At 42.6% G+C, this 22,631-nt stretch overlaps 1 protein-coding gene and 1 non-coding gene across 4 annotated transcripts; both read left to right on the top strand.

Moving 5' to 3' along the window:
* Positions 1–3,232: 3,232 nt before the first annotated feature.
* Positions 3,233–22,594, top strand: KEL (Kell metallo-endopeptidase (Kell blood group)). Of its 3 annotated transcripts, none has more exons than XM_077148295.1 (19): positions 3,233–3,359; positions 3,719–3,800; positions 4,151–4,292; positions 4,607–4,783; positions 5,817–5,941; positions 6,250–6,323; positions 9,388–9,481; positions 9,574–9,762; positions 10,003–10,151; positions 11,243–11,372; positions 17,809–17,919; positions 19,156–19,254; positions 19,579–19,644; positions 20,122–20,222; positions 20,411–20,521; positions 20,678–20,745; positions 20,976–21,145; positions 21,501–21,596; positions 22,313–22,593. In XM_077148295.1, the coding sequence occupies exons 2-19, from the start codon at positions 3,777–3,779 to the stop codon at positions 22,472–22,474; spliced, it is 2,088 nt and encodes a 695-aa protein (XP_077004410.1). In that variant the 5' UTR covers positions 3,233–3,359; positions 3,719–3,776; the 3' UTR covers positions 22,475–22,593. The 3 variants fall into 3 exon arrangements, with proteins under 3 accessions (XP_077004410.1, XP_077004402.1, XP_077004420.1); XM_077148287.1 differs by having other exon boundaries at positions 6,250–6,396; positions 9,404–9,481; XM_077148305.1 differs by lacking the exons at positions 3,233–3,359; positions 4,151–4,292; positions 4,607–4,783 and having other exon boundaries at positions 3,718–3,800; positions 6,250–6,396; positions 9,404–9,481; positions 22,313–22,594.
* On the top strand, positions 8,246–8,347 carry LOC143653390 (U6 spliceosomal RNA). The gene has a single exon (XR_013161261.1). It is a non-coding gene; the product is annotated as a U6 spliceosomal RNA (small nuclear RNA).
* Positions 22,595–22,631: the final 37 nt, after the last annotated feature.

Raw genomic sequence — 22,631 nt, 5'->3', positions numbered from 1 at the left:
GAACATATTTATAAAACTTTACAATCAGCAGCAAATCTACCTTTATTAAAGGTTCGGTGGGCATCCCCACAAGAATAGGATTATGGTTGCATTCAATATTACAAGCAGGACTAATGATATTACTACTAATAATTGCAAATATGCCTATTTTTACGATCTGTCTGTCTGTTATCCCAGCCTTGCCATAACAGAATTACTGAGACAGAACTAATACTCCAGCCAAAACCTGAAGTTAAAGAATATATACGACTACAATCTAAGAAGGTTCATTCTCCCAACCCCTTGGGTCAACAACCCCTTTCGGCATGAAGAAGTCAAAGCAGTCCTCACCCAGATTATCTCTCAAGTTTGAGAGAAAACAAAAATAAAGAGGAGATTGTAACCTCTAACCATAGTGTTTGTACTGGTTATTGTAATGGTTATCTTTGCTTAGTTGTAGTTTAGTTCCAGCTCTTTACATGCTTTTCTGGTTGTTTATACTTGTTATTGTAATGGTTACTTTCCACTCTCTTACATGATACTATAATTGTTTAGTATCATGTAAGATACTAAAACTATAAAAATATCTATTTTAATAGTTACTTTGGTTTAGCTTCACTCCTCTTTACATTTTATAAATTGTAGTTATTTGCACTTCTTATTATTGGAACAACTCCACCTCCCGTTGTCTGAATCCATAAAAAACTTAGACAGTGGGAGGCAGATTTTAGGCCAATAGGCCATCTGTTTTCCTTGCTTAGTGTAGCAATAATCTGTTTTTCCCTTTCGAAACACAGGTGTCATAGATTGGCTGTTATGCGCCTAGGGCAGAAACCCCATGTCTGATAAGAATCAAATCTAAGCCCAGGTTGTTGCAACTATTCACAGAGTTAATAGGCATTAACATTCTGTGCCTCAACTTGCTCTTATCGAATTTGAGCTATTCCTATTATCACTTTCCTAGAGGAACATCAGCTAAAGAAGGTTTGATTGATAGAAAAGAAGTACAGGAAAGGAATATAAGTGAAGGAAGCTAGATCATGGGCAGACTTTCTGGAGAAGGAAAGTAGCAAGGTAGGCATGATAGATACATATACAAACTGATCAAAAATATCTACAATTCTGAATCATCCATTTGCTCTCAAGCTGATCCTTATACCCTACACTAATCAAAATTCCACCTTTTCTATCAATGGCATCACTTCTCTCCTAGTGATGCAGACATGAAACCTGGAGCTCATCTTAAACCTCATTATACCCCCTTTCCCCATTTAATCAGTTACCATGACTTTATTTTCTTCCATAAAATTTTTCTTTCCATATATTTCCATCACCTTTGCCATCACCCTGGGCCAGACCCTCACTTTATTATCCCTGCATCACTGAACTAGCCACTCTGTCTAATCTTTTATACAATCAATTCAGATCCCCAGTGCCTTTCTGAGATATTGTTTCATCATGATATGCTGTGTTGGTTTGTAAACTGCCAGCATGTGATATACCAGAACTGGAACAGTTTTTAAAAAGTGGAATTTAATAAGTTGCAAGTTTACAGTTCTAAACCTATGCAAATATCCAAACCAAGGCATCCAGGGAAAGATACCTTAATTCAAGAAAGGCGGATGGGTCAGTAACACCTCTGTCAGCTGGATAGTCACATGGCTGCCATCTGCTGGACTCTGTTGCTTTTAGCCTCTGTTACTGTGGGGGTTCCTCACTTTGCTTCTCCAGGACTTGGCTTCATCTCTTGGCTTCCCTTGATCCTCTGCAGGTTCTGGCTTGCTTAAAATCTCTCTCATGGTGAGGTCTGCTGTGCTCCAAGCATCTCCAAACCTCCATGTTTCTGTTCTCTGCCTGTTAGCTTTGCTCTGAAGTTTCTGTCAGCTCTATCATCTCCGGCTCTTTCCAAAATGTTTTCTCTTTTAAAGGATTCCAGTAAACTAATCAAGACCTACTTAGAATGGGTGGAGTCACATCTCCATCTAATCAAAGGTCACATTCACAATTACGAGTGTCACATCTCTGTGGAAATAATCAAATCAAAGATTCTAACCTACAGTAGTGAATTAAGATTAAAAGAAACAGCCGCCCTCACAAAACTGAATCAGGACTAAACATGGCTTTTCTGGGGTAAGTAATATTTTCAAACCAGCATACATGCCCTATCTCAAAAACCTTTAATGCTTTCTTTTCTAATCTGTGAAGTCCTGACTTCATCATGACTATCATGATACTCAGTAATATGGCTCTAGTCTACATAGTAAATTCATTCCCTTTTCTCCAGCCATGAAGCCACCCTTCCCTTCCCACCTCTATCCTAATAAATGCTTATGGTCTTGGCACAGTGCTGATGTAATCAGAAATTATTGCCAGGATGTCATTAGCATGGCTATCCTAATGAGTCCTGATATACTGCCTGGGGTGGGGAAACAGGTAAGAGATATGAAACACCTTCTCCCAGAAATGTGCACACATCACTGAGACCACGTGTGAAGGTAACTATGATGTGGGAAAGAGAGTTTTTGGCTTGAGATGTAGTTAATTTCTACCTATATTCATGAATCATCCTGGGCAGATATAAAGAAAAAGGGACACTATACCTGTTACTCAAGAGTTTCCAATCAAAGGGAGACGTGGATGCAAACCACCAGTGAAATAAAATGTACAACAAAAACAAGAGAGGCTCAATAATGTCTCATTCCTTTGTAGAAGATATGCAACTCTGTGAAGAAACTATTTAATCATTTTCCAGATCAAAAAGCTTGCTTCTCTGCCAGGAGTTCAAGTGATGTGTTTATTGTCACAGAGTTACTAATCGGCAGATTAGGGTCTCCTCATTGGAGAATCTTTTTAATGCACCACTCTGCTTGCAATTAGGAAGGCTATGAAATACATAGAGAACTGATTAAGCATACTTGAGAGCAGAGAGAATGGGTATGGAGTTGTGAGACCTCTTGGATAAGGTGGCATTGAGAATTAAATGATCCAAGAGATTTCAATCATAAAAGAAAGGATAGAAGAAAGAGTATTCTAGAAATAAAGTTGCTGCATGAGCAAAGCCACAGAGCAGAACAAGAGGAGTAGCTCAAGAGTAAGACTGTTTGGGAAGTGGAGACTCCCTCCCTTCTCCTCCCCTGAGAAGCTGAGATAAAGGAAGAGAAGCCTGGGTGTCTCCTGACTGATAAACAGTCTCCACCCAGAGGCCAATGCTATGTGTGTATAGAGGAAGGAGGGGAGAGTGGCAGAAGTGCCCCTTCTTGAGGACGGAAGAGTTGCGGGTAGGGATAGGAGGGAGAGGGAGGACATTTGCTGAATTCCAGTTCTCCAACTCAGCACCAGGAAGGATTCTGGGAGATCTAAGAGACGTACATCTGAGAGAAGTACACCCAGACCCCCCGGAGAAAATCATTCCCTTTTAGAGTCAGATGCCTGTCATGGATGGTGGAGTGGCTGTGGGTGACTGTGGGTGGAGAAGCCCTGCCCCTTACTAGAGAAGAGAGAATGTGAGGCTTTGAGGGTAGAAAGGACCATGATAGAAAAGGGGAAGTGAGAGCTAAATGATAGGAAAGGGAGAGAAACAACGGTTACTTATACTAGAGAGGTACATTCTGAAACCCATTTTAGGAACCTGTGTGTATGTGGAGTGGGAGAGGAGGAGGTGCCAAAATGCCTGATAAAACTCTTTAATACACCCCCCTTCCTGAACTAGCTTCTCTCTCATTCCTTCTCCTCTACTCAGTCTAGGAAGGTGGAGACAAAGTAAGGAAGAACCAAGGGGACTGGGCTGAGGAAGTGGCATGGGAACATTCTGGAGTCATGAGGTAAGTGACCTCCTTAACAAGCATTTAGAGTGTAGTATAGACTTAGGATGTCCCTCCAGCTATAACTTTGAGTTAAGGGAACCCATCTAAAGTTCCTGAACACTCATCCTCTAACTGCTACTTTGATCCTTATCCAAGACAAGTGACATCGCTTTTTTTCTCATCTCTCAAGCATCCAAACAGGACTGGGTTTAGGTAAATAAGGAAAGTTATTTCTGTACAAAGAGGCCCTCACTCTAACATATTCATTCTCTCTCCCCCTCCCCTTTTCTTCCCTTCCTTTCTCTTCTCCCCACCCATCTCCCCAACTACTTCTTTCCTGGTATTTTTCACCTCCTGGCTCCTCTTAGAGATCTCCAGAAGGGGAGCTGCCCAATGAACCAGACAGACAACAGGCAATGGCAGGGAGAGTGCTAATGTCCATTCTGCTTTTCTGCCTGCTCCTTGGTTCTTCTGTGCTTTTGGTCTACATCTTCCGAAGTTGTGGCCCTCGTAAGCAAGATCTCAGAACCAACCCCCCAACCTAGTCACCCCTCCCTCAGTCATACACCCCCATCCATACTTTTGAAGCTCTAAACCCATTGATTTAGCCACTCATTCTGACCATCTGTTTCTCACAGCTGTCGCTAAGTTCTCTCAGTTCCCAACTTCTTCCTCTCTGAATCCCATTCCTGGCCACCAGTCAGAGCCTTTCCCCCTTACCTTGTTCTTTCTTCTGCTTTCCTCACCAGGCATTCCTTTGCTTAATCCCTTGGGGGAATCCTTTCCTCTTTTCCTCTTCCCAGCTGTGAGTTTGCTCTTCACAGGCCAATGTGAGACTCCAGTGTGTTTGGATCTTCTCGCTCGTTACCTGGCCTCTGGGAACACCAGCATGGCCCCCTGCACTGACTTCTTCACCTTTGCCTGTGGAAATGCCAAAGGGATCACTAATTCTTTTCAGACTCTGGCAGAGGAGAACAAGAGCCGACTTAGGAGAATACTGGGTAAGGAAAGCACAAGATATTCTCCATGCATGTAGGCGACTCTGAATCTAGAACTATCATGACTGCCCCAAACCCTTTGTAGTTGTGGAACAGCTGATCCCACATCCACAGTGGGCTCCTCAGGGAACTTCCTAGGTTTGCTTCTCTATCCCAGTTCCCATTCACCTCAAGTACCTCCTCTTTTCCAATTCTTCTGGTCTCTATCTTCATCTTTTATGTAATCTTTGCCTCTTTCCTTTTTCAATTCACCATGATTACCCCATTCTCTCCAAGTTCTCCCTCTTACTTCCTGAGACTGTTTTATCAGCTCTATCCTTGTCTTTATCTCCTCCAAGTTTCCCCACTAGCTCCATCTCTGCAACACCTCTTGTACTTTAATTCTTTTCTCTATCCCTCTTTTCACAGGAATGAAAAAGAAAAAAATATATGCTTAGTATAGATTCTATTGCCTACTGTAGAATGAAGAGGCAAGATGGAGACTGAGGGGAAAGTGTTAAATATTAAATTAGAGGGTGGATAGTCCAAATGGATATATGTTTGGGTTACTGTAATGTGTTTGTTTATTTCCTAGGATCAGTGGGTGAGATGTGTGGAGACTTGGGGAGTTCTCCCATTTCTTCTTTTCTCTAAACCTTTTCTTGTGAGTTTTACTCTTTCCAACCCCTTGATTTTTCTAATTTCTTAAATTTAAGTTTCCTAAATTTTTCCAATTTCTCTACTCGCCTCCCTCCTGGCTTCCATTTCTACCCTTTCTCGTTATCTATATCTCACTCATTCTGATTTCTTCTGTGTCTTTTCTTCACTTTCTTCTTTCCCACAATTCTTTTCTTCTCTTTATTCTTTCATTAAACTGATCTATTCCCAAATTAGGCAGTCCTTCTACCTTCCCAGTTTTCCTCACTGCTCTTTTTCCCCCTCCTTCCATTTCCCTATGTCTCCCCTTCATTTTCTATAAATTCCTGCTTTCATGTCCTCCTTGTTTGCCTTTATATTGGTCCCCACTCCTTCAGTTATCCCCATGTTTTCTTTACAGAGGCTCCACATTCCTGGCGCATAGGCTCTGGGGAGGAGAAGGCCTTCAAATTCTATAGCTCCTGCATGGATACACGTGCCATTGAAGCTGCAGGGGCTGGGCCCCTGAAACACATTATTGAGGAGGTGAGACCCGGGGCATTATCTTCTCTAGAAACATTACATATAAGTCCAATGCATGCTCAGTGCTGCCACTTTTATTGAGAGGGTGGGTCCCATCTTAGGATCCTCAAGCTGTATGAGACAGATAGAAATGGTAGTGTCCTGCAGAAAGATCATGACCTTGGGTGAGGATAAAGGACCAGAACTCTGGAGGGATCAAGGGACTCAAAGCAGAAGTCAGGAAGTAATAGCCGTCTAAGGAAAAGGAGAACTCTATGATGGGAGTTAGGTCAAAGAAATCCTTATCTGAGCCTTGTCTCTCTTTTTCCCAGCTTGGAGGTTGGCAAATCTCTGCTAACTGGACATCCCCAGACTTTAACCGAACCCTGAGACTTCTGATGAGTCAGTATGGCTACTTCCCATTCTTCAGAGCCTATCTGCACCCTCATCCCACCCCTCCACATGCACCAGTCATCCAGGTGAGGGGTACACTGGCAAAACACAATGTAACCTAAGCCTGCCTCTAACTCTATCCTATTGTCTATTAGAATAAAATTGCAGGTTGAGGAAATAGGAAAAATATGCAATGTAGAGAGGAGCTCTATTTTCAGGGTAAATTATTAAGATGAGAATCAGAGACACTAGGTGTGGGTGGAGTGGCGAAAGAAAAAGCAGGCCCAGTCCTGAGGGGTGAGATATACTTCAAGTCTTCTTTACTGATTATCTGGATTACCCCCAGAGTCTTTTTGGTATCTCTATCTCAAATATTGTCCTCATAATTACCCTTTTCATTTTTTCTAGAACAACCTTTCTAAGCCAAGGGCTAATTTTGCTATTGTCACTGTTTAAATACCTTCAATGTCCCATTAGATTATTAGGATTTAGTCCATACTCCTTAGCAAAGCCTGCCAAGTACTTTTGTAGCCTGGTTCTTATACATTTTTCCAGCCTGATGTCCTGCCACAACCCCAACCCCTTATATTATAAGCTGTGCTGATGCACTAGTAGCTCCAAGAATATTCCTCATTCCTTTGCACAGCAGGCTCCCTTTGCCGGTGACACTACTCCTCAATCCCTTGCACTTTGCCTGGAAAATTTTTACACATTTTTCAAATTTTGGCTTTATTATCTCTTCCAGAAAGCCTCACTGGAAACTTTTCTTTAGGTGAACCTCTATGCCTTCTTACTTATCCACCTTCTCAGCACTTAACACTCTGTGTTGAAGTTTGTGAGCCTCTTAAGAACAGGATCACATTTTCACAATAATGCTCAGGACATAGCACAATGCCAGGCATCTAGAGGCCCACAGCAGGTATTTGGTGAGTGAGTAAATACATAAAATATTTATAAAGCCATTAGTATTGTGGTAGACAATTTGATACTATGTATTTATCCCCTACTCTAAAAATTTTCATAACTTTTAAAGAAGCTAACTATACAAGAAGAACTGATAACCAATATGAGATGTATGATTCCGTGGTCAGGAATTTAATTGGCTGTAGACTTTGGTGATTAGTTAAGAGCTGAAATGAGAGAGAAGAGAATGTTAGCTGATCCTTGAAGCATGGTTAATTCACATAGGTGAAGGTGAACTTAGAGGGCATTAAAGAGGCTGTGGGAAACTCCTGAGTAAAGGAGAGAGTCCAGATGTGTGTGATTCCATCATGGGGTCAGTGAGTTTACGGGTCTGTTTAAATGATTTGGGAGTAGGGGCAGGATGCAGTAAGAGGCAAAAGTAAGGCTGAAGACATGAGGTTGGGCCTGATTATTACTGACCTAAGAAGCCAGGCAGAGGTGATAAGATTTGACATAATACAAAAAAAAAAAATGTCATCGAGGGCTTTCAATTATTTTGGTGCCTGTGTGCAAAGTTTCAGCAGACTCAGTTATTGCTTTGGTGATCAACCTGGAGGTATTGAAGAATCTAGATGAGCATTTTTGAGATCTTGAACTAAGGTGATTGTGGAAATGTTAGAAAGCAAGAAACAAGCATGAAGATTTAAGCGGCTTCATTCTAGTGGTGATGGTAAACGGTGATTCTAATAGGACTCGGTGACTAATTGAAAATAAATAAAGGAGATGGAGAAGTAACAAAATGACCCAACAGTTTGATTTGGTTTGAGTGGGAGAATTGTGGTTAACAACAACTTGATACTGGATGGACTCTGAGGGGAAGCCCAGGTAGAAAGCATTTATTTCTTAGGGAGTATTCCAATGTGTAAAGTGGTGTTTGGAGGTGGGGGAAGGGGAGATAGAGAGGAGTATCAACAGTTAGACAGGTGGGAGAAAGACTAGTATGGGTGTCCCACAAAAAAAATTAGGGAGGTGCTTGCTTTGGCAGAACATACTAAAATTGGAATGATATAGAAAATTTTAGCATGGCCCCTGCACAAGGATGACATGCAAATTTGTGAAGTGATCCATATTTAAAGAAAATATCTTGAGCTTCAGAATGGAGGAGCAATCATTGATTCCAGAAGCTTCCAAGTTCATAAAGAATAAGGAATGAGAAAACACCACTGGAAACCATTTAGAGATAGTCTCAAAATGGTTATGGAAATGGACACAAATCTATATGGTGCTTAGGAGGCAGTTAAGGAAGTTGAAGCATTGGATATAATGCCTTTTTTTTTTTTTTTTTTTTGGTATGGGCAGGCACTGGGAATTGAATCTGGCTCTCCAGCATGGCAGGCAGGAACTCTGCCTGCTGAGTCACTGTGGCCTATCCGCTTTTTGTATTTTTTGAAGTGTGGACATGTGGAGACAAAAAGGTCAAGGGAAAAATTTTTCAAGATAGAGGAAAAGTGCATAGCTCAAAATGGGAATGGATATTGAAATTGGAGAAGGAAAAGGAAAGTGTGGGAGCAAAGATCGTCAGAATAGAATCGAGGACATGGCAGGGACAGAACTAGGCTAAGGTAAATGAGGTAAGGTATCCATATTGGGTACAAAATTTAAGAGAATACTAAAAACTCAGAAATGGAAATATTTTAATGAAAAATTTTTTAAAATAAAAAACATTGCACAAATCCAAGATGAACAAAAAATCAGCAGTTAGTTCTTTGCAGAATTTTCTTTGGAAAAATTCATGATTTTCCAGCATGGAACAAAATTGATATTGGATATATTGGGTAAAATCCATAATTTTTTCAAAATGGATTAAAAATGCATTGTGGATTTTTTGATGGAAAAATTTGATAAAAGGTTTGGATCCCTTTAGGACACTGTTTTGGTTCTCTCTTGGTGACCATATCCAAGTTAGTTTAAATGTCCACTCTCTATTTACATTTCCATGTCTGGACTCTCTTCCCCATGCCCCTGGACCCCCATCCTTCCTTCTTTTTCCTCTTCTTACTCCTCCTTAGATCCCACTTTAATTCTATCCCCCTAGCTCATCTGCCCTTCCATGGTACATTCCCCATCTCCCCACACTTGCCCTCTCCTTCCCCATGTTCCTCGCTTCTCTCCAGTTTCTCTTGTGTCCAGATTGACCAGCCAGAGTTTGACATTCCCCTCAAGCAGAAGCAGGAAAAGCAGAACCAGGAACAAAAGATTTATGCCCAGGTAAGTTGATGCTGTGGACAAGGGCTCTGGATTCTGGACTCAAGAGAGAGAAAGGACCCCTGCTGCTGTGACTGAAGCTGCCCCTCCCTTAGATGATGAGGGAACACCTGGCTTACCTGAATCGGCTGGGAACCTTGTTAGGAAGAAACTCAACTCAGATGCAAGAACATGCCTTCTTGTCCATCTTCATAACCTCACAGCTGTTTCAGTTTCTGAGGCCCCTGAAGCAGCGGCAAGCACAAGGGGAGCTCTTCCAGATGGTCACTATTGCCCAACTACAGGTGCCTTGAGCTGGGGACTGGAGGAGGATGGATATAAGGGTCTCTTTCACAAACTTTACCTCTTTGTCTTCTTTCTCCTCATGCTTTTAACTCCTCTCTAGCCCTAACTTTCTCTGGTTCCATCCTTTCCCCTTATTCCCCCCTCTCCACTCCCTCTCAAATTCTGAAGGGAAGCTCCTTCCTCCTCCTCCTCCCTGCTTCTTTCCTATCCCATCTCAGCCTTTGTGTCCCTCCTCCAAGGAAATGGCCCCTGTCATTGACTGGTTGTCCTGCTTGCAAGCAACATTCCCGCTGATGTCCTTGAGCCCCTCTGAGACCCTTGTGGTCCATGACCTGGAGTATTTGAAGAACATGTCACAACTGGTGGAAGAGATGGTGTTGAAGCACAGGTTTGCCCCAGGTGGGATTGGGAAGTTTAAGGGAAATGGAAAAAGAATCTGAGGAATGAAGGACAAAATAGACTTTGGAGAATATGGGCTGGTAGGACCTGCTAGGAAGATAGGAAGTCCTCAAGGAGATGTGGGAGAAGAGAGATGTAATGGAAGAAGCAGGAATATGAGAGGCTTGTGGGGTAAGAGAAAGGGAGAACACAGGTGAAATGTGGGATACAGGGGTCAGACAAGACACAGAGTCTGCTGGGAGTAGAATGCCAACTTTTAAAAGATCTCTGAGCTGTAGGTGATTCTGGGAGGCCTAGTTATTGGTGTGAGCTAAGAGCATTTCTGTCTACAGCAGCTTTGGGGTGTGGGCTGAAGGAGGCTGGGGATGCTCTGGGGGAAGAAAGGTCAGGGAGAGGCCATTTCTCAGTGTGGTGAGAGAGAACTTTTGTGGTCATTGTGGGGCAGGGTTTTCTTAGACCATTTTTGTTGGGATCAGGAAGGCAAAGAGAGTGGGAAACTTGAAAGCAGGTTCTGTTTTGGGCTCTCTGCCTTCCCTGAATCCTTCAGGGCCACCACCTAAAGGCAGTGCTTTCCTTCCAGGGGCTTGGGCTCAAGGTCCTCTTCAGTGGCAGCAACATCTAGAAATTCTTTTTAAGGGAAGTAAACTGGCCATTCACATGGGTATAAACAGGCTTACTTAAGGGTACAGTCACACCTGGTAATATAGTTGTGAATAGGGGAGAGATGTCATAGAACTTAGCTTTGTTGTCCTTTGGAGATAAGTCATAAGATTTAGATTTTTTGATTTTGGAACCTGAGTCTAGCCTTGATCTAGCCCAGGTCCTTTTCTCCCTGCAACTTAAGAAGTCTGCAACTTCCTCTTATTCTTTCTTGGACTATTTCCCAAACTCACCCCCATAACAAGGAAAGGTCTACCTGATTTGTTTACATGTGAAAAGTTATTCTAAATACACATAGAAGAGAATAGGCTGATCCCAGGATTCTCAAGGTGACTTGACTTATACAAGAGGATGCTTTTCTTTACCAGAAGCATCCCTAGAGCTCTGGGATAGTTGCGCAGGTCTCTTCTCCTTCCACAGGAACTTACTGCAGAGCCATATGATCTTGGGATTGGTGAATACACTTTCTCCAGCACTGGACAGTAATTTCCAGGAGGCACGCTGGGAGCTGAGCCAGAAGCTGCGAGAGCTGACAGAACGACCACCCATGGTGAGAAGAGAAGGGGATGCATGTTCCCAGAGTAGGGACTGAAGGTGCATGTGTCATTTTGAAAGCTTTAAGTTTTGGCATATCTCTCTTAGTAAGAGAGATGTGAGGGTAGATGTCCCTTGGTGTCCAGGCTTTCCATAGAAGCAGATGGGCTGGATGAATACAAGTTCGCTTGAGAACAGAGGAACCAGGTACCAGAGGCTCCTAGGCATACATCTCCTGCCTACCTCTCTGACCTTAGCTGAGTATTAGAGTTTAAATAATGAAATAATCAAGGACTGCTCTTTGTCTCTTAAATTATTTGATCCATTAGCCTGAGCTCTATGATCTGTGGACATGGACCTTGAGCATAGCATTCACTGGGAGGAGAGACGGGTATGGCAAGCAGTAGCTTTGCCTCTGTCTAGGTGATTCCTGGAAGCTTGGTGATGCCTCTGTGATGTTTAAATATGCTTTGCAAAAAGATCTCAGTCGAATCTTTTGGGCACAAATATGAGCCTTATTGTACAGATCCTGATGTATCTAACAATTGAGGAGGGGACTGTGTATCAAACTCACGTCACTCGTTAGAGTCTACCATGTTATATAAGACTGCGTGATCTAGAACATTGAAATTGTAGGCCAAGATACATCCAAATGCAAGTGGGAGATCTAGTGCTTTAGATATACCAAAGCCCAACTTTAGTGATGGCCTCAGTCTTGAAAATCAATGGCTTTTTATTAATGATTTGTGAACCACTTTACTTCCCTTGGAGAAACTCTCTGCTTTGACAACATGAACTATCCATGCAATTCAGAGAGGGAAACTGTAGTCAAAATTTTGATAAAGTACTATGATATAGATATTGCTTATTGAGAGGTTATAACGTGCTAGACATTATCCTAAGCTATTTATATATATTAACCGATTTAATCCTCATAACAATTCCATGAGGTAAGCACACAATTTGTCCCTGGTTTACAAATGAGGAAATCAAGGCACAAAGATTAGGAAAGTTGCAAATTTATATAGTTAGTAGGTTGATAGAAACAGTATTTGAACTCTGCTGTAGGGCCTGGGTGCTTATTCATTATATTAAAAAACACTTCTCTTTAGGACCTTCACTCATGGGCAAGTCCCCAAGAAGGTTCTTCCCAGGCTTTGTCTTGATTCAAATGAAGTGGAACAGAGCCACAACTACTCTGAACACTGTGCCCTTGGTTGCTACAAAACTCCTGGTAACAAATGATTTGCTGTAAATCATGGCCTGATGTGTTCTTCTTGAAGGGTATAAGTGCTAGATATTGCTAAAGAACGTAGAATGCTTACAGGTTACTAAAATCACCATTCTTCCCATTAGGGTATATAATTGCGCTTTGGATTTAGAGCCAGATCCAGCTCTGCTGAGAGATAGCTGAGTGAGCTTGGGGAAGTCACTTTACCTTTCTCAAACAACAGTGCAAAATATACTATGAAATAATAAGAATAGTAATATCTAATGTACATTGAATAGTTACCTCATGCTGGGCAGTGCAAGAAGCACTTAGCATGCATTATTTTATTTAATCCTCCAAGAGCCACTCTGGGTTTGTAATCCCCATTTTTCAGGTGCAAAATTGATACACTGAAAGGTTAAGTAACTTTTCCAAGATGACCCATCTTAGAACTGAAGGAAGTGGCACTCCAAAACAGATTTGTCTGGCTCATGAGACGATGCTTTCTTTTTTTTTCATGGGCAGGCACCAGGAATCGAAGAGGCGATGTTTTTAACCATACTCTATTGGATTGAGAAATAAGTGGGTGGTATAAACAAGGGGTCAGTAAACTCTATAAAGGGCAAGATAATAAATGTATTTGGCTTTGTGATTTCTATGGTCTCTGTTGCAACTACTTAACTCTGTCTTTTTAGGACGAGAGCTGCCATAACCTACATAATGAATGGATGTAGCTATGTTCCCCCCAAACTGTGATTTAGACAACAAATATCCCTGGATTTTTCAAGAGGGAAAGATCAGGGAGGGTTTAAATGATCCACAAGATCTCTGTGCAGGCGGTAGGACTGAAGAGATGTCAAGGGAGGGGAAAGGGCTTCTTGGCAAAGAATGGATATCATTTCACCAGAACAGGGCATGAACCAGGCTGGTTAAAAATCCTGGCATGATATGAAGGCTTTTCATGGTGGCTCTGACCAAGATGACTAGGCGTGTATGGAAGTCTGTGCCCCTTGCTACTGGAGCACACCCTATCTGAGAATTAGCAAAGAAACCAGTGCAACAGAGGAGTATATAGGGTAATAGTAGGTAGAAAATCAGAGAGCGAAGGACGGTGCCTTCGCTCCGTTAAGTTTAAGGAGTTCTACCTTTCCCTGCATGAAATGGGGAGCGCTCTGGGAATAGGGATTGAGAAGAAGAGTAGAATGAGGAAGAACTTTCAAATTAATCAGTCATCCAAGTAAAAGAGGTGATGGCAGCTCTATCCAGTATGGGAGAAGTAGAGGTGGGAAGAAGTGATCAGATACAGAAGGTATTTTGAAGGTAAGCAACAGGAATTCCTGATGGATGTGTTACATGGAAGGAAGAATGGAGTCAAAGACATAGCCAAGATTTCTGCCTTAATGTGACCCCAATTTTTAATTTTGTTCAATGGTCATAAATTACAGTTTTCTGACCATATTTTTCGGAATGAATTCTGATTTTTAGTGTACTTATTAAAAAAAAAATCGGTCTCGTTATCTGGCCGATTTCCCAGAGTAGGGGCTGAAGGTGCATGTGTCATTTTGAAAGCTTTAAGTTTTGGCATATCTCTCTTAGTAAGAGAGGTGGATTAATTATGAGTATTTAGTCAATGAAAATGACAATTAAACCAGGTTTTCTCTTCTTAAACTTGTGAAGCTGAGTTTTGGGGAGCAAAACTTCGCATTTATGCCTGTTACATGTGAATTTTTTAAAAATCCAATCCCATATCAAAATTTACTTAGGAAATTTTAACTTTTGATTCACTCTTCCATTATATTACCTTTCCTTTCCAACTCTGGGTCATTTGCAATTTTATCTTAATCTGCTTCAATCCAGATTATTGCTAAGGTCCTAAAGAAGGAAGGCACTGATTAGGTTATTAACAATCTAGCTATAGATTTATCCATCTGTTCATATGAAAAATATTTATTGAGCTCTTACAATAGGCCAGGTAATTCTCTAGGCACTTGGGATACTTTGGTGAACAAAACAGTCAAAAATTCCTGCCCTCAGATTCCTATGTTCTAATGGGGGAGAAAGACAATAAACTAAATAAATATATAAAATGTAAGTGGTGGTAAGTGTTATGGAGAAATAGAAAACAAGAAAGGAGGAGTAGGAGTGCTAGATGGAGAATGTGTTAAAATGCTCAGTAGAACAGTCCAGGAAGGTCATATTAATATGGAGACATTAATCCTTGATTTTTAGCTATGAATCAGCCAACTGAGAGTCCACTTTATGTTATCACCCAACATATATTTCTCAATGTACTTCATTTGATTTTTGGCTTTACCACATGCCTTGTTTAAATTAAGGTAATCCCCACAGAAGGGTGTACTTTAGAATTTACAGAGAACTTTCAATTCATCATTTCACATCCTGAAAAATCTGTGGGGAAATAGAACAGGTATTATCTTCATTTGTAGGAGTTTAAATTTATAATCCTCACTACTGAGTGCAGTGGTAGTTGTGTGATCTTGTTTTTGAAGAATTTCATGTATTGAGGATCATTTTCTATTTCTTTCTCTTTCTTTTTTCAATCTAAGTGGTATATGATGTCAATCCACAACTCTAGAGACAGCTCAGATATTAATAACTTCCAGGAGCTGAATATGTAACCTACCAACATCCACCTTGGAGGCCTTCATTTATTGCTAAATTCTGGAAGTTATTTTCCTGATCATGGACAAATGACTCAGCTCTACTGTGACCAAAAGAATCAGATCAGAGTCTGCATAAGTGTGAGAGCTGGGTCATGTGAGGTGGAGTCCATACTCTCCACTAACCAGGTCAGGGTCTGCCATGGGCTCAGGCTGCGAGGACAGGCAGAGTAGGCAAAGGGCTCCTGGAGAAAGGGTGAGAACAGAGAGACCAGGAATCAGCTCAAGAATTATGTGGTGTGAAAAGGGCAGACAGACCCACATTACCAATCTCAAGTGGGCTCCTGGCTGATGCTGCTTGCAGCTATCCTCCATGACCAGTCTGATGAGAGGCGGTCCCAACCAAACATCTAGATGCCAGTGGGAAGGAAACTGAAAGTGGGAAACTGAAAAACCTTTGTATGTGTTTTTTTTCTTTTACCTAATTAGGATTTTGTTTTTTGTTTTTTTTTAACTTTCTACTGCAGTAATACATATACAGCTCAAAATTTCTCATTTTAACCTCTTTCAAGTACAATTCGGTGGAATTACATTCACAATGTTGGGCTACCAGCACCATCATCTATTACTGAATTTTTTTCTTTACCCCAAAAAGAACTCTGCACTCATTAAGCAAGAACTCTCCATTCCTTCCCCTGCCCCTTGGCTCCTGGTAACCGCTAATGTATTTTTTGTATCTGTGAGTTTGCTTATTCTAGGTAACATTCATATTTCAGAGTTCCAATTAATACACCATAGAGAGAGTCAGAGTGCCTTTTCCTCATAAGAGGAGATATTAACAGACCTCCTGGTGAAGGGGAAAGGACACATTAATGTAAGTAGGTAGGTCTGGAATAACCTCCAAAATGATAGACCCCCTGACAGGTGAGCCCAGCCAGGACTTTCCTCTTTCTATTTCTTCTTTAATGGGAACCTCTACAACCTTCCCTCCAATTTTAGGTTCAGCGAGCTCAGGTAGAGAGTGCAGTAGCAGCCCCCCTGGGAGGAGAACTTGGGAAGTAATAGTTACAGGAGTGAAGTCTTATGACTTCATCCCTTCTATCACAAATTAGCATATTAATCGCTGTTTTAGTTTGCTAATGCTGCTGGAATGCAATATACCAGAAATGGGTTGGCTTTCATAAAGGGGATTTATTAAGTTGTAAATTCACAGTTCTAAGGCTGTAAAAATGTCTAAACGAAGGCATCCAAAGAAAGATAACTTGACTCAAGAAAGGTCGATGAGTACAGAACACTTTTGAGAGCTGGGAAGGCATGTGGCTGGCCTCTGCTGGGGTCTTTGGCTTCTGGTTTCAAATAGCTGTCCTGGGGCATCTCCAGACATCTGGGTCTCGTGTTGGCTCTCTCTGTCAGCTTTGTTGGCTCTGAAGCAACTCTTCTCCAGACCTTTATGTTAGCTTTTAAAGGGCTTCATTAAACTAATCAAGATACATCTTAAATGGGTGGAGTTACAACTGCATCTCATGAAAAGACCACACCCATAGTTGTGTGGATTATATCTCCATGGAAACAATCTAATCTAAAGGTCCTACCCTACAATATTGAATCAGGACTAGAAGAAAAAGTCTTTTCTGAGGCACATAACAATTTCAAACCAGCACAGCTGGCTTTTATAAATTCCAGCTCAGCTCTTCCTTAGGTCAGTGATCTTAAACCTTTCCACAGGTCCCTTGAATGTGTTTCTCGGTCCTGTCTGGGTGATCTTTGGGTAGGACTTTACTGCTTGGTGAACTGTTTTCCAAACCATCTTTTCCAACCATTGAAAACTTCCCTATGTTCTCTCTCTCATGTTTTAAAACTATTATTATTATTATTATTTAGGTCCTGCTGTTTAAAAAATACCCCAGTTGTTACTGCCCTCATGATTTCTAATCTAATGGCCTCTCTGTACTGAAATCAAAAAGTTCCATCATCCCATCTCTTTACTCTTCACAGATTTGGCTTAAAGCTCTCTGAACTCACATACTTAAATTTTTCTTTTGTCTTCTCTAACCAAACAATATGGCATCTAAATCCCAAATTTATTAATGACTCTCTTCTTTATAAGGCAAAATCCTACAATGTGATCCACATTAATCATTTGGGTGATGGATAAGTGGGAGAGTGGGGGGAATTACCTTCTCCAATTTCTATTTTGAGGAAAAGTACGAAAGGATGGAATCATTGCTGGTATGCACGGTGGGTGGGGATGGGTGTGGGTAAGAAGCATGCTAAGGGAAAAGATTTGGCTTTTAGTCTTATCCTTCCCAGGAGATTTTGGTCCTGAAGAATGATGCCTGCCAAAGGCCTTACTTTTGATGCTGTCATTGATAAACACGGTGATTTACCCAATTCAGGTACAAAGAGCAAATCCTGGAGGAGGGCATAAGCCCCTTTTCACTGAGTAGCAATAGACTCCTGTGAGTCCCCCAAAGGGGTAATAAAATAAAGTGAGGCCAAACTCAGAAATTTCAGGAAAGAGGAGACTTTCTGCAGATGAAGGTCTGGAGAAGGGTGGGTGGGAAAACAAATGAGAAAAGAGCCTGGGACATGAGCCACTCAGGCCAACTTTGTCTCCATAGCCCGTCTACCCTCGATGGATGAAGTGCGTGGAGGAGACAGGAACCTTCTTCGAACCTACCCTGGCAGCCTTGTTTGTTCATGAGGCCTTCAGCCCAAACACCCAGAGTGCTGTATGTGAGAGTTTTTCCCCAGCCCATGCCCTTCACCCCTTCCCACCTGATCCACGCTCCCCAAATTCTATTAACCTCACTCTTTTCAGGGTTTGCACAGTCAGAGAGCTGGGCAGGCACAGTCATTGCAGGCAGAACCAAAGAGCAAATGTGAGAGACTCAGAAGGCAATCTGCACCCCATGGTGTGCATGGTGTGGCTGAGAGTACACTGCAGTATAGTGTGCACAGTGTACACTAACTTGCAGAGGTCACCAAATTTCCCAGTTCTCTGTTTCTTCTGTTTCTTCAAACACAAAACAAGAAAATGGAGCTCCATGATCTCTAAAGCTCTTGCCTCCCAGCTCTAAAGCATTATCTGTGATTTTTTTTAACAACATACTAAACAAGGTGAAAATTGGAAGATATAATCTTAAGTACAAATACATAACTACTTGAAAGTTTTTGAGTGCTTACCTAGTGCCTGGTAAACTTTGTGTGTACTACTTTAGTTCTTATCTACCCTGTGAGGTTAGTGTTACTATCATCATCCTAATTTTATGGATGAGAAAACTGAGGCACAGAGAGGTTAAGTAACTTGCTCAAGTTCACACAGCTACCAAATAGAAGAGTCAGAAATTGAACAAGTGAGTCAGATTCCAGAGCTCTTACTACTATAGCATATTTGCTTTCCTCTGCATAGAAGGATATACACAAGATGGTAGATAACTGGGAAAAGAGTAATTATGAAGTACGTTACTTTGGAAAGCTGAAGAAGAGTCCAGGGAGATGGAGTGATGAAAGCATGCCTTATAAAAGAGGGTTCTGGACAACGGCCCAAGAGAGAAGAGAAAGGAATGACATCCCTATTCCTCCTTCTCATTTCTGAGTTTTTTTTTTTCTGGCCTGCAAAGTAAGAATGATGTCTCCACCACCAAGGTTGAATCTCCCCATGGAAAGGAATTGTCCCCCCTGGTTAACCCTCAGGGGTGACCAGCTGCCACCTTCCTTTTGCATGCCTGGTCTCTCCTTTCTATCTTGAGATTTTTGTACTTTGGAAGTTTCTGCTCACCTAAGAAATAGCCCTTTCTACCCTCTTTTTCTGAGCTCTGCCCCCTTTTCTGACAGCTCCTCTACCCTGGCAGCCACTTGGGCTGAGGCCTCTTGCTCGAGTCAGGCACCTTGGGCAGGAGCCAGGGCTGAGACTGATCCTGTTTCTCCATCTCCACTACCCCCTAAACCCCACCCTGCTGACACAGGCTATGGAATTGTTCTCTGCAATCAAGGATGCCTTCCGAACTCACCTTGAAAGACTTCCCTGGATGAGTGAGGAGACCCAGAAAGAGGCCCAGGACAGGGTAAGGCCAAAAGGAAGGGCCTGTGTGGAGTAAGTTTTGGGAGTGGAATTGAGTAATGAAGCACGAAGTTAGAGAAAGAAGGAAGGAACCCTGGGCAGATAAAATTATAGGAGAGGGTGGTGGGTTCTGAGTGTCACGAGATCATGGTGACCAGAGCACAGTGCAAAAGACACAAGGACACACACCAAGTATAAGAACAGATATGAAGCGTGCACATCCTGGTGAAAACATAAGAGGCTGGAGAGAAGCCTAAAAAGCAGGAGAAATTCCCTTTGAAAGACCCAGGATAAGTAGATTCATGCTCCCTTTTATGTCTCTCCCCAGGTCACCAAACTGCAGATGAAGATGGGGGCCCCAGAATGGGCTCTGGCCAAACAAGAATACAGTGATGTGGGTTCCTCCCCTTTCCAGGCTCTTCCTTAATCCTTGAAATCCCCTCACTTTCCTGACCCACCTGGGTTCAGCAGAGATGGTTCTCTGTTTTCCCCAGGCAATCCTAAGTAACCTCCTCCTACCCTAGTGCTTGTTGGGCTGCATGGGGGGATATGTGCACTGTGAGTCTTTCTGGCAGAAGAATGGGGCCATCGCAGGTTGCAATACATGTGTGTACAAACGCATGTACCCATGCATTCTGCTGACCTGTTGTGTTTGTCTCTGTGCTGATGCAAGTGAAGCCTCTCTCTTCCATAAGTGGTGATGATACTATATTGCTTGTCACTTACATGGATTTCTGTCTGTCAGGGCCTCTGTTTGCATTCAATGTACCCATTAGGGTATTTCAGTATGTGTGTATATGCATTTATCTCTATTGAATGTGCATTTCTATTGGTCTCTGTATACCCAAGTTACCACTTACTTCCTCCCCAGATACAACTTGGACCCAACTTCTTGCAGTCCTTCATAAGCTGTGTCCGATCCCTCAAAGCTAGAATTGTCCAGAGCTTATTGCAGCCTTTTGCCCACCACCGGTATGAGAGAACAAGGGATACACAGACACCTCCATCCCAGAGATACCCCACCAAGATTAGTAGGAAGGACAGCTGGGGCTCTGGGCAACAAAAACAATGACAGTAGTTGGGAGGGACTGCCCAGGATTGGGGTGAGGGGTGGTAGACAATAAATGATCACACTGTGTCCATGTGTGCTCTTCCCACAGCTGGCAGGTGTCCCCCTGGGGGGTCAATGCTTACTATTCAATACCTGATCACATGGTGGTCATCCCTGCTGGACTCCTCCAACCTCCATTCTTCCACCCAGGCTACCCCAGGTATGGGCCATTCTGTGAGGGTGAGCAGGTAGTTTTTAAAAAGAGGAAGAGTGGTGAGACTTTCCTATGGAGAGATGGATGGATGGTATGATTGATGGGGCTTGTGGTTGGACAATTGAAGGATTCTGGGGGTAAGACAAGTCTTTATCTCCATAGAGCTGTGAACTTTGGCGCTGCTGGCAGCATCATGGCCCATGAGCTATTGCACATCTTCTACCAGCTCTGTGGGTATCAGTGGGCCATAAGGAGGTGGGCCCTAAGGAGGCCTAGTGGAGGGGAAAGGCAGGGTTTGTAAGGTCCAGGCGGAGGAGTCCCAGAACCTTTGAAATGTTCTTGGGTGTCAGTCCAGTCTGTGTCTGTTTCCCCTCCTACTCCCTGCCCCTATCTTCCCTCAACCCCCCTACTTTGTGTACCATTGCTTACCATTTTATACCCTTGCCTCCATTTACAACAGTGCTCCCTGGGGGCTGTCCATCTTGTGACACACATGCCCTTCAGGAGGCATTGCAGTGCCTAGAAGATCATTATGCTGCCTTCCCATTGCCCAATGGAACCTCCTTCAATGGGTCTCGCACACTTCTGGAAAATGCTGCAGATATGGGGGGGCTGGCCATTGCACTGCAGGTAATTCATATTCCAAGGGCTGAGATCCTTTTTTAATCAGGAGATTAGAGTCCGTGTCTCCAAGTTTTCCTTCTACCATCTTTCATGTAAAGATAGCTGCATATCTTTCTGCCATTCACATCCCTACTAAACAGATGGAAACTTGGGGATCCCCCTGCTACCCCAAGGATTATCCTTTTCCAGGACTTCCAGGGTCTTCTGACTAACATCATCTATTCTGGCTCAGGCCAATGTGTAATACAGAACTTGAGAAGAAGGACCCATGAAGTGGTTATGGATATCAAGGGTATCAGACTTCCAAATGGCCATAGATCTGGAACCTAAGAGCTACTTTCCATTCCACCCCCATATCCAGGCATATAGCAAGAGGCTATTGTGGCATCATGGGGAGACCACCCTACCCAAACTGGGCTTGAGCCCCCAGCAGCTTTTTTTCCGAAGCTACGCCCAGGTAGGCAGTTGCTTCCTCTCACCACAGCTTGCTCCATACTACATACATACCCTATCAAAGAATCCCTCCTTCCTGCAACACCCTCAACCAAATACCCACAAACTTCTACCACAGTCTCTTCTCTCTACTGCATTCTTTCACATGTCCCCTTTGGAACCATCCTTTCAGATTACTACAAATTCCTATACCAAATCCTGTCTCCTCTTCAAAAAACTCTTATTCCCAGATCCCTCTTCAGGAAAAGCTCAATATTTTCTTCTCTTATGTCTCAGAAATATATATCTTTTAACAAAGGGCCTTCAGCAGACTGCTTATATGTCATATACCTGTTCAGAGACTTCACCCCCATGTGTGTCCCAGCTTGGACATTACCCCATTTAATGCCTTGGTGCTCCCTTGAAGACACTGCCCCTAATTTCTCAACTCTCTTAAAGACCCTTTACATAGTTTTTTCTAATAGAACTCACCCCTCTGTCACTCTAAATATCATTATTATAACCCCCTACCCTCCATTCCAGGACCCTGCTGCCTGACTAAATGAACTATAAATGGCAAATATTCTTCCTCCCTCCTTGTGGCCCTTTTAGCTTTCTAGTCCCTGTTTTCTCTCTCTGCTCTCCCTAGTCACAAGTTCTGTCTTGGTCTTACTGACCTTCATCACAACCTACTATTCTCCTCATTCCCCTTATGCTGTGTTGATCTCTCTACTTTCTTAGGTGATGTGTAAGGAGCCAGGTCCCATGGATTCGCAGGACCCTCACAGCCCTTCCACCCTTCGAGTCCATGGGCCCCTCAGCAATACCCAAGCCTTTGCAAGATATTTTCGGTGTCCACCTGGTTCCCTCATGAACCCCTCTAGCCGCTGTCAACTCTGGTAACCTGGCTGCCAAAGAGGCCTCAATACAGATGTAGCAACATCTCCCTGAAATTAAGGCAATATTCTCTTTCCCCTTCCATCCCAGAAATAAAACATGGCACCTGACTTCTGCCTGTCTCTCAATGAGTCTTTCATGTTATACACTTTGCTTAGACTCC

Source organism: Tamandua tetradactyla, chromosome 1 (genome assembly GCF_023851605.1).
Source record: "Tamandua tetradactyla isolate mTamTet1 chromosome 1, mTamTet1.pri, whole genome shotgun sequence".
Lineage (NCBI taxonomy): Eukaryota > Metazoa > Chordata > Mammalia > Pilosa > Myrmecophagidae > Tamandua > Tamandua tetradactyla.
This window is presented reverse-complemented; position numbering and strand designations above follow the sequence as displayed.

Coding starts and splice junctions, on each gene's coding strand:
- KEL (XM_077148287.1), top strand. CDS start 3,777: ATGGGAACATTCTGGAGTCATGAG. Junction 19,255..19,578: donor AGAAAGAGGCCCAGGACAGG/GTAAGGCCAAAA, acceptor GTCTCTCCCCAG/GTCACCAAACTGCAGATGAA. Junction 19,645..20,121: donor CCAAACAAGAATACAGTGAT/GTGGGTTCCTCC, acceptor CTTCCTCCCCAG/ATACAACTTGGACCCAACTT.